Genomic DNA, 11,672 nt, shown 5'->3' with positions numbered 1-11,672 from the left:
GGGAGAAGACAACCATCTAGCTACTGCTATGGACCCATAGTCCAGGGGTAGACTACTCACTCATCACTCCGGAGGCGACCATGGCGGCGTAGAGTCCTCCGGGAGATGAATCCCCTCTCCGGCAGGGTGCCGGAGGCGATCTCCTGAATCCCCCGAGATGGGATTGGCGGCGGCGGCGTCTCTGGAAGGTTTTCCGTATCGTGGCTCTCGGTACTGGGGGTTTCGCGACGGAGGCTTTAAGTAGGCGGAAGGGCAGGTCAGGGGGCCACACGAGGGGCCCACACTATTGGTCGGCGCGGCCAAGACCTGGGCCGCGCTGCCCTATAGTCTGGCCACCTCGTGGCCCCACTTCGTCCCCTCTTCGGTCTTCTGGAAGCTTCGTGGCAAAATAGGACCCTGGGCGTTGATTTCGTCCAATTCCGAGAATATTTCGTTACTAGGATTTCTGAAACCAAAAACAGCAGAAAAACAAGAATCGGCACTTCGGCATCTTGTTAATAGGTTAGTTCCAGAAAATGCACGAATATGACATAAAGTGTGCATAAAACATGTAGATATCATCAATAATGTGGCATGGAACACAAGAAATTATCGATACGTCGGAGACATATCAGCATCCCCAAGCTTAGTTCTGCTCGTCCCGAGCAGGTAAAACGATAACAAAGATAATTTCTGGAGTGACATGCCATCATAACCTTGATCATACTATTTGTAAGCATATGTAGTGAATGCAGCGATCAAAACAATGTATATGACATGAGTAAACAAGTGAATCATAAAGCAAAGACTTTTCATGAATAGTACTTCAAGACAAGCATCAATAAGTCTTGCATAAGAGTTAACTCATAAAGCAATAATTCAAAGTAAAAGCATTGAAGCAACACAAAGGAAGATTAAATTTCAGCGGTTGCTTTCAACTTGTAACATGTATATCTCATGGATATTGTCAACATAGAGTAATATAATAAGTGCAATATGCAAGTATGTAGGAATCAATGCACAGTTCACACAAGTGTTTGCTTCTTGAGGTGGAGAGAAATAGGTGAACTGACTCAACATAAAAGTAAAAAGAATGGTCCTTCAAAGAGGAAAGCATCGATTGCTATATTTGTGCTAGAGCTTTTATTTTGAAAACATGAAACAATTTTGTCAACGGTAGTAATAAAGCATATGAGTTATGTAAATTATATCTTACAAGTTGCAAGCCTCATGCATAGTATACTAATAGTGCCCGCACCTTGTCCTAATTAGCTTGGACTACCGGATCATCGCAATGCACATGTTTTAACCAAGTGTCACAAAGGGGTACCTCTATGCCGCCTGTACAAAGGTCTAAGGAGAAAGCTCGCATCGGATTTCTCGCTATTGATTATTCTCAACTTAGACATCCATACCGGGACAACATAGACAACAGATAATGGACTCCTCTTTTATGCATAAGCATGTAACAACAATTAATAATTTTCTCATATGAGATTGAGGATATATGTCCAAAACTGAAACTTCCACCATGGATCATGGCTTTAGTTAGCGGCCCAATGTTCTTCTCTAACAATATGCATGCTTAACCATAAGGTGGTAGATCTCCCTTACTTCAGACAAGACGAACATGCATAGCAACTCACATGATATTCAACAAAGAATAGTTGATGGCGTCCCCAGAAACATGGTTATCGCACAACAAGCAACTTAATAAGAGATAAAGTGCATAAGTACATATTCAATACCACAATAGTTTTTAAGCTATTTGTCCCATGAGCTATATATTGTAAAGGTGAAGAATGGAAATTTAAAGGTAGCACTCAAGCAATTTACTTTGGAATGGCGGAGAAATACCATGTAGTAGGTAGGTATGGTGGACACAAATGGCATAGTGGTTGGCTCAAGGATTTTGGATGCATGAGAAGTATTCCCTCTCGATACAAGGTTTAGGCTAGCAAGGTTATTTGAAACAAACACAAGGATGAACGGTGCAGCAAAACTCACATAAAAGACATATTGTAAACATTATAAGACTCTACACCGTCTTCCTTGTTGTTCAAACTCAATACTAGAAATTATCTAGACCTTAGAGAGACCAAATATGCAAACCAAATTTTAGCATGCTCTATGTATTTCTTCATTAATGGGTGCAAAGTATATGATGCAAGAGCTTAAACATGAGCACAACAATTGCCAAGTATCACATTATCCAAGACATTATAGCAATTACTACATGTATCATTTTTCAATTCCAACCATATAACAATTTAACGAAGAAGAAACTTCGCCATGAATATTATGAGTAGAGCCTAAGGACATACTTGTCCATATGCTACAGCGGAGCGTGTCTCTCTCCCACAAAGTGAATGCTAGGATCCATTTTATTCAAACAAAACAAAAACAAAAACAAACCGACGCTCCAAGAAAAGCACATAAGATGTGATGGAATAAAAATATAGTTTCAGGGGAGGAACCTGATAATGTTGTCGATGAAGAAGGGGATGCCTTGGGCATCCCCAAGCTTAGACGCTTGAGTCTTCTTAGAATATGCATGGGTGAACCACCGGGGCATCCCCAAGCTTAGAGCTTTCACTCTCCTTGATCATATTGCATCATACTCCTCTCTTGATCCTTGAAAACTTCCTTCACACCAAACTCGAAACAACTCATTAGAGGGTTAGTGGACAATAAAAATTAACATGTTCAGAGGTGACACAATCATTCTTAACACTTCTGGACATTGCATAAAGCTACTGGACATTAATGGATCAACGAAATTCATCCAACATAGCAAAAGAGGCAATGCGAAATAAAAGGCAGAATCTATCAAAACAGAACAGTTCGTATTGACGAATTTTATCGAGGCACCAGACTTGCTCAAATGAAAATGCTCAAATTGAATGAAAGTTGCGTACATATCTGAGGATCACTCACGTAAATTGGCATAATTTTCTGAGTTACCTACAGAGAAAACAGCTCAGATTCGTGACAGCAAAGAAATCTGTTTCTGCGCAGTAATCCAAATCTAGTATGAACTTTACTATCAACGACTTTACTTGGCACAACAAAACACAAAACTAAGATAAGGAGAGGTTGCTACAGTAGTAAACAACTTCCAAGACACAAAATAAAAACAAAGTACTGTAGTAAAAACCATGGGTTGTCTCCCATAAGCGCTTTTCTTTAACGCCTTTCAGCTAGGCGCAGAAAGTGTGTATCAAGTATTATCAAGAGATGGTGCATCTACAGCGGGATGCGGAGTTTTCTCAACCAGGCATAGTATATTGGATACATAAGTTTCAGCGGCTCCCTTTTCATTAGTCTTGGGCTTGCTACTCTCATCAAACAAATTTTCAGGAACAAGCCAAGCATAGTTATTTTCTAGTGCTTCATGCATTGCTAGGAGCTTACATGGTATTGGTGCTTTGATCTCCCCACCATCATTAATATTATTAGTGTACTTTATTCTATCCATATCCATCTTTTCAAGGAGACTAGCAAAATTGGTATAAGAACCAAGCATATCATATTTAGCAAAGACCTTTCTAGCTTCTCTTGCTATACCACCAAATTCTCTAAGAAGGGTTTCTAAAATAAAATCTTTCTTTTCCCCTTCTTCCATATCACCGAGTGTAAGAAACATGTGTTGGATTATAGGATTGAGATTAACAAATTTAGTTTCCATCATACGAACTAAAGCAGCAGCGGCAATTTCATAAGTAGGAGCAAGTTCTACCAAGTGTCTATCTTCAAAATCTTCAACGGTACTGACATGATTGAAAAATTCTTCTATATTATTTCTCCCAATTATAGACCCACGTCCTACCGGTATGTCTTTTGTGGTAAAATTAAAAGGAAACATGATGAATCAAGTAAAATAAATGCAAGTAACTAATTTTTTTTTGTGTTTTTGATATAGAGTGCAAGACAGTAAATAAAGTAAAGCTAGCAACTAATTTTTTTGTATTTTGATTTAGTGCAGCAAACAAAGTAGTAAATAAAACTAAGCAAGACAAAAACAAAGTAAAGAGATTGGGAAGTGGAGACTCCCCTTGCAGCGTGTCTTGATCTCCCCGGCAACGGCGCCAGAAATTTGCTTGATGCGTGTAGTTGACACGTCCGTTGGGAACCCCAAGAGGAAGGTGTGATGCGCACAGCGGCAAGTTTCCCTCAGTAAGAAACCAAGGTTTAATCGAACCAGTAGGAGTCAAGAAGCACGTTGAAGGTTGATGGCGGCGGGATGTAGTGCGGCGCAACACCAGAGATTCCGGCGCCAACGTGGAACCTGCACAACACAACCAAAGTACTTTGCCCCAACGAAATAGTGAGGTTATCAATCTCACCGGCTTGCTGTAACAAAGGATTAGATGTATAGTGTGGATGATGATTGTTTGCAGAAAACAGTAGAACAAGTATTGCAGTAGATTTGTATTTCAGTATAGAGAATTGGACCGGGGTCCACAGTTCACTAGAGGTGTCTCTTCCAATAAGATAAACAGCATGTTGGGTGAACAAATTACAGTTAGGCAATTGACAAATAAAGAGGGCATGACCATGCACATACATATTATGATGAGTATAGTGAGATTTAATTGGGCATTATGACAAAGTACATAGACCGCTATCCAGCATGCATCTATGCCTAAAAAGTCCACCTTTAGGTTATCATCCGAACCCCCTCCAGTATTAAGTTGCTAACAACAGACAATTGCATTAAGTATTGCGCGTAATGTAATTAGTGACTACATCCTCGAACATAGCACCAATGTTTTATCCCTAGTGGCAACAGCACATCCATAATCTTAGAGATTTCTGTCACTTCCCCAGATTCACGGAGACATGAACCCACTATCGAGCATAAATACTCCCTCTTGGAGTTACAATCATCTACTTGGCCAGAGCATCTACTAGTAACGGAGAGCTTGCAAGATCATAAACAACACATAGATATAAATTGATAATCAACATAACAAGTATTCTCTATTCATCGGATCCCAACAAACACAACATATAGAATTACAGATAGATGATCTTGATCATGTTCGGCAGCTCACAAGACCCGACAATTAAGCACAATGGGGAGAAGACAACCATCTAGCTACTGCTATGGACCCATAGTCCAGGGGTAGACTACTCACTCATCACTCCGGAGGCGACCATGGCGGCGTAGAGTCCTCCGGGAGATGAATCCCCTCTCCGGCAGGGTGCCGGAGGCGATCTCCTGAATCCCCCGAGATGGGATTGGCGGCGGTGGCGTCTCTGGAAGGTTTTCCGTATCGTGGCTCTCGGTACTGGGGGTTTCGCGACGGAGGCTTTAAGTAGGCGGAAGGGCAGGTCAGGGGGCCACACGAGGGGCCCACACTATAGGTCGGCGCGGCCAAGACCTGGGCCGCGCCGCCCTATAGTCTAGCCACCCCGTGGCCCCACTTCGTCTCCTCTTCGGTCTTCTGGAAGCTTCGTGGCAAAATAGGACCCTGGGCGTTGATTTCGTCCAATTCCGAGAATATTTCGTTACTAGGATTTCTGAAACCAAAAACAGCAGAAAATAGCAACTGGCACTTCGGCATCTTGTTAATAGGTTAGTTCCAGAAAATGCACGAATATGACATAAAGTGTGCATAAAACATGTAGATATCATCAATAATGTGGCATGGAACACAAGAAATTATCGATACGTCGGAGACGTATCATGGATGCACACAGCAAAAAAAGAGTAAAGAAAACTAAGAAATAAAGGTCATGCTACAGTACTCCAGACCTAGCAATAGTAATACAACCACCACCGTGACAACACCTGAAATACAGACTCTCCAAAAGCGACGCCTCCAAGAAGGGAACAAAGCACCAGCGTTGTCGTCGCCCGACCAAAGATCTTAGGTTTTCACCCTGAAGATAGTCCCCGCTCTCAAAACAATGCCTCCAACAAGGTCATTGCCAGGCACAACCAGTTAAGGCCAGACCTTGGGTTTTCACCCTGAGAGGTAAGACTCTGAACTTCACCTGTGTTGTTGCCCCCACATGCATACCACTGATGCGAAGCCCGGAACGCCAAGTAAATCCCTCAGCATCACGGAGACTCGAATCTCCTTTAGACAGTCCACCAATCCGACCTTCGTGATATTCCTTCTTCTAACTTCACCATGGACCCAAAAGTCACATGATGTAAACACGGAATAAAGCTTCGCTCCGCTCCCTCCGGAACCAAACAGCCATAATAAAAACATAGGTGCGCGCGATCGAATACCACCCGATCCAGCGAACTCCAGGCAAAATATGCACTATTACATTCGCCGGCAGAGCTTTTCGGAACTCATCTATCCAGCCAGATCAAGGCAAACTGACCTCCGGAAGATCTTCATCTTCGCTTGCGAGAAACCCGAGGACCGCCACCAAAAACAATGCAAGACCAGCAACCCCCATGCCGCCAGTCCCTCCAACCGGATCACCAGGGAAGAGGGCGACGGCGCGGATCATGTGTACCACCGCCGAACCATAATCGATGGCGGAGGCCGCCATCACTCCACCAAATCCTCCATGGCTACCGACGGAGAGCCTCAGGCCCCGGCCAAGTAGTCGTGCCACCCAGCTTCCTCCACCGGCGCTTCATCACCTCCCATGGAACATCGTTCAACGGAGGGGGTGCCGCCACTGCCGCCAGGACCATGGCCGGGGCCGGGGCCGAGGCCATGGCCGGAGCCAAGGCCGGCGGAGGCCGGGGCCGGGGTCGGGGTCGAGGCTGGCAGCAGCGGCGGCTGGGTGCGGCGATCGGGGGGCGGCTAGGGGGAGGGGCGAGCGGATACTCCGCCGCCCGGGAGGAGGTTAGTAGATGGCCAGCCATAGGTGCCACACACACGCGCGCACGCACTCACGCACGCACGCGGGCGCGCGCACACACACAATGGCTGCATCAGATTGGAGTTTTGGAGCTGCAACATTGATGAAGTCATCTCAGGAAAACTTAAACCATAAACCCTAATCTCAAGCCTATGAGCTCTATAGATGGAACCTTTAAATTTATAAATGAAATTCTGAGCTAGGAAGGGCATAAGTTAGAAGCTGGGCTACTACTACTAAAAGATGAAGAAGAATCACAACATAGCTATTATAAAACAAGAACCCTACCTGTTTAGGTAGGCACAAAAGATACCGCTGTTTGTGACAAAACTGTTGCTTGGCTCCTGCACCTTGATGGCAGGGATGTCCCGAAAAGAAACGTCATAACTAATCCATGTCATCCCTTCAGAACGTGCTCGGCCAGATGCTCCCCCCATTACCACAAGTGAGCAGTGAGCTGACTAGGAGCTTAACTAACTTGGATCTGGAGTAGCTAGGCATGGTGACATATGAAAGGAGAAGCACCGGAAAGTGAGCAGCGTGCAAAGATGAGCACTACCCAAAAAAATAGGTCTCTCCTTTTGACCATATCAAAAACCAGCAGGGAGACCTTTCAAGCATGTACTCAATTGTATCACATTATCTTTGCATCGTGTGCCGACGCTGGATATGCTTACATACAGATACAGCTAACGTTTTGGCAAACGTCTGAATTTCGCTTGAATTTGAAGGAATTATATTTATCTGAAATTCCTGTTTTCAGAACAGGGCCCAATAGAAAGAACCATGAAGAATTTTTTTTTAAAAAAATCAGCCTTTGTAATGATCTGGTATAATCTATACACAATTACACATCAATAAAGAATCTTTATGCCCAAAGAAACCACCAAAGAGCAAAGACCAAAAAAAGGAGAACAAATGCGGCACGAATGCGTGCACGCCGTAAGAAAAACAAACAAAAAGAAAAAAAATGTTCTTTCTCTCTATCGTGCGGTGTCTTTTCACCTCATTTCGCCCCCAATTCCTCCTGCATGATGACCGGAAACCGGTGGCACGTCGCTGTGGAGTTGTTATCGAGTGGTCGACTCTTGTTGATTTGACCATGGAGGAGGAGGACGATCGAGGAAGAATCCCCGCCGCAATGGTTTCTTCTCCGCCTTTCTGATTCACATCCTGGCCGGCCTTGCTTTCGATCTCGATGGAGGTCCCATCGGCACGATGTCTTGTTTGTGTGTCCCCCTCTCCAATGGCGACTTGATCGCGTGGCTTCTTGGACCCTCTCGCCTCCAGTCGAGTGGCCGCTGATGCAATGCGGATCGAGACATTGCATCAGCACCTTCGGCTTCGGTCGTCGCTAGTCGGTGTCAGTGAGGTCAAACTGGTCCGTGCCGGAGCGGGACAGCACACGGCGGGCGGTCACGGAGCGGGAGATGGGCGCCGTGGAGGTGGCGGCGAGCGCGCGCTCCAGTGCGTCGACGACCTCGGTCATGGACGGCCGCTCGCAGCCGACGGGGCCGACGCAGTCGGCGGCGAGGTAGCCCACGTAGGCGAGCGCCTCGCACTCGTGCGGCGTCGGCGCGGGCAGCCGCGGGTCGAGCACGCGCGCGACGTCGTCGGCGAGGATGTGCGGCACGGTGAACTCGACCACGTTCTTGGGCGTCACGCTCTCCGCGTACCGCTGCACGACGCGGCAGCCGGACATGAGCTCCAGGAGCACCACGCCGAAGCTGTACACGTCGCTCTTGTCCGTCAGGTGCTGCAGCCGGTAGTACTCCGGGTCCATGTACCCCACCGTGCCGCCGGTGTAGATTGTCTTCTGCGGCTGCGGCTGCTGCTGCTGCGGGCTGTCGCCGTTGTTGTCCTCGCAGTCGCCGGCGGGCTCCAGGACGGAGGACAGCCCGAAGTCGGCGATCTTGGCCGTCCACGAGTCGTCCAGGAGTATGTTGGCCGACTTGATGTCGCGGTGGATGATCGGCGGCACGGCGTAGACGTGCATGTACTCGATGCCGCGCGCGGCGCCGAGCGCGATGCTGAGGCGGCCGCGCCACGACATCACCGACGGCGCCATGGGGCTGCGGTCGTGGAGCTGGTCGTGGAGGGTGCCGTTGATCATGAACTCGTACACCAGCACGCGCTCGCCGGACTGCGCGCAGCACCCCAGCAGGCACACGATGTTCTTGTGGTTGGCGCGCGCCAGCGCGATCAGCTCCGAGTTGAAGGCCGTCTCGCGGTCGCGGCGCCGCGCCGGCCGCGCCGAGCTCGACGACTTCTTGGTGGCGTGCTCCTCCGCGCGCTTGATCGCCACCTCGCGCCCGTCGGGGAGCGTGCCGCGGTACACCGACCCGAAGCTCCCGGACCCGATCCGGCGCTGGTCGTCGAACCCCTCCGTCGCCGATCGCAGCGTGTCGAGCGTGAAATGCTCCACCACGCTTCCTGGCCCCCTGCTCCTGCTGGACCCAAGCTGCGGCGGCATCAGCGACTGCAGCGCACCAAGATCATCCGCGACATCCTTGCGGCGGCGCCGACGGCGACACCATAGGAAGAGCGCGAGCTGAAACGCCACCACCAGCAGAAGGAATGCAGCAGCTCCGACGGCAACCCAAATAATGATCTTTCTCCTCCTGCTGCTGCTGCTGTCATTTCCGGGGGTCAGCGCCGCTGCCTTGGGGATCGCGATGTTGAGCTCGAAAGCGCAGTCTACGCAGATGCAGCGGCCGCCGGCGCAGAGGTTGGCGGAGCCCGGCAGGACGCCGCATTTGCACGTGGACATGAGGACGCACGGGCCCGGCAGGACGCGGTCGAAGACGAGGCGGTTGGTGGCGTTGAACTCATGGCCTCCCCAGCACACCAACGAGTAGTTCGCCATGAGGACGCCGCAGAATGCGTCGCCCTGCGCCTGGACGTCGATGTACTGCAAACCGGCGAGGTCGTCCGGGGGCGCGGCGACGCCGTCGCCGAAGCACTGGATGATGCCGTTGGTGCGCAGCCCGCAGACGCCGGTCCTGCCGAGGGCGAGGTCGGCGTACCCGGCGGTGTCGTTCGCTCCGTCCAGCGCCGGCGCGCCGCTGCCCCAGCAAGAGAGAGCCCCGCCCTTGGAGAGCGCGCACGCGCGCCGGCCGCACGCGGCGACCACGTCGTAGCTCCCTCCCTGCGGGGCGGCGCGGACGGCCTCCAAGTTCTCCGTCTCGTTCGCGAAGCACCTGATCGGTCCCGCGGGCGAGCCCGCGACGATGCCGCACACGAAGCCCTTGCCCACGGCGACGGCGGCGAACCGGAGCTCGGCGGGGATGGCTATCCCTCGCCAGCGCCAGCAGTGGAGCTCCCCGCTGGCGAGCACCCCGCAGACGCGGTACCCGCTGGAGTCGAGCGCCTGGAGCGGCGGGCCGAGGTACACCCGCTTGGGCTTCCCGGGGTTCTTGGACAGGTCCCACCAGCGCATGTCGACGGCGTCGGCGCGCGCGGAGGACGGGCCGACGGCGCAGAGGAAGTCCTCCCCGCCGGCCACCGCGGAGAAGGGGTGCGTGGACGGGTACGACACCTGCCGCTGGTGGTCACCGCCCGCCGCCGTGCAGTTGAGGTCAACAAGGTCCTGCGACGAGGCCGACGGCAGCAGCCCGCACACGATGGTCGTTTCGTCGGCCTTGGCCATGGCGAACGTCGCGAGCGTGGAGGCCACGCCGGACCGCAGCATCGCCAGCAAGAGGAAGACGGAAAAGAGGAGCCCGCATCGACAACGGAGCTGAGGCGGCGGCCGCATCGGAGCGGAGCGCGCGAGCGGTGTGGGAGGAGAAGCAGAGTAGGAGGCGGGTGGTCATGGACATGGTAGTTGCTCTCTCTGTCTTGTGTCCTGGCTTAACCACACCACACACCATGTAGCTTAGCCGCCTACTGCTACCACTAGTGTGCAGCTCCTCATCGCATTTCACCGCAGAAATCTCCCAAATTTTCCCCTAGTTTTGCACCAACTTGCTATCAATCCAGAGTGTCTCCCACAGAAGTGTGAAATGAAACGAAAGATGTTCAGCTCTCTCACTCGCTCATATTGTTATAGGTAGGTTGCTTGCTTGCTTGTCTGCTTCCTGTAGGACGTGTCATCTTCAGAAAACTACCTACCACCGTCTAGTTAACAGCAGATTGGAACCGATATATGTTCCACCGTGGAAAAGTGCAGGTGGCATTTTGATATAGCTGGTGTTATATCCCATAATCGTGTAAATTTTCAACTGAAAATAATGTGTATTTTAGGCTGCACAAAAATAACAAATGCATAGATCTGAGTGTAATGATTCAAATCTACAAAAAGAAATCAGATTTTGTCATTTTTGTATAGGTCAAAAAGCAAAACATTTGAAATTGAGATTTTGTAGGTTAGTGAGGTACATCATTATGTACTTTTAGAATTTTGGTACATAATTATTTTAAACATATAAATATAATTTTCAAATTTTTTAATACGGTGAGAGCACTGGTGCCCATGTTCCAATATGACTTTTCGGATAGGCCTTTGCTAACGAATCCAATCTAAATTTTCTTTTACCATCTTATTGTTATTTAGTACTATCGTTGACGGTCGTAGATAACAATTGGTGTGATTTTGAACCGATCGCGAGCGTATGGCCCTCGCACTCTCACTACCTTTTTTTTTCCTATGGAAATGTATATCAATTTACACATGAAAAACTTCTTTGCCAGCTTTTAGTTTGAGTGTGGACAAATGGAGGGAGAGCTACATGCAGCCCTCTTATTTTTATGAATCTGAAATTGTATTTACATGTTTCAAAATATTTGAGTTTGGATGTAATCTATAATGTATACCACAAACGTGGAAAGCCTCGATATGAAATAATTTGTATTCT

General features: G+C 49.1%; 1 protein-coding gene across 1 annotated transcript; it reads right to left on the bottom strand.

The window, feature by feature from the left end:
• Nucleotides 1-7,529: 7,529 nt before the first annotated feature.
• Nucleotides 7,530-10,832, bottom strand: LOC127294064 (serine/threonine-protein kinase-like protein CCR4). Its single transcript, XM_051323812.2, has one exon. The coding sequence runs from the start codon at nucleotides 10,571-10,573 to the stop codon at nucleotides 8,171-8,173; it is 2,403 nt and encodes an 800-aa protein (XP_051179772.1). The 5' UTR covers nucleotides 10,574-10,832; the 3' UTR covers nucleotides 7,530-8,170.
• Nucleotides 10,833-11,672: the final 840 nt, after the last annotated feature.

This window comes from Lolium perenne, chromosome 4 (assembly GCF_019359855.2).
Source record: "Lolium perenne isolate Kyuss_39 chromosome 4, Kyuss_2.0, whole genome shotgun sequence".
In the NCBI taxonomy this organism is placed as follows: domain Eukaryota; kingdom Viridiplantae; phylum Streptophyta; class Magnoliopsida; order Poales; family Poaceae; genus Lolium; species Lolium perenne.
The sequence above is the reverse complement of the archived record's forward strand: the minus strand, read 5'-3'. Positions and strand labels throughout refer to the sequence as shown.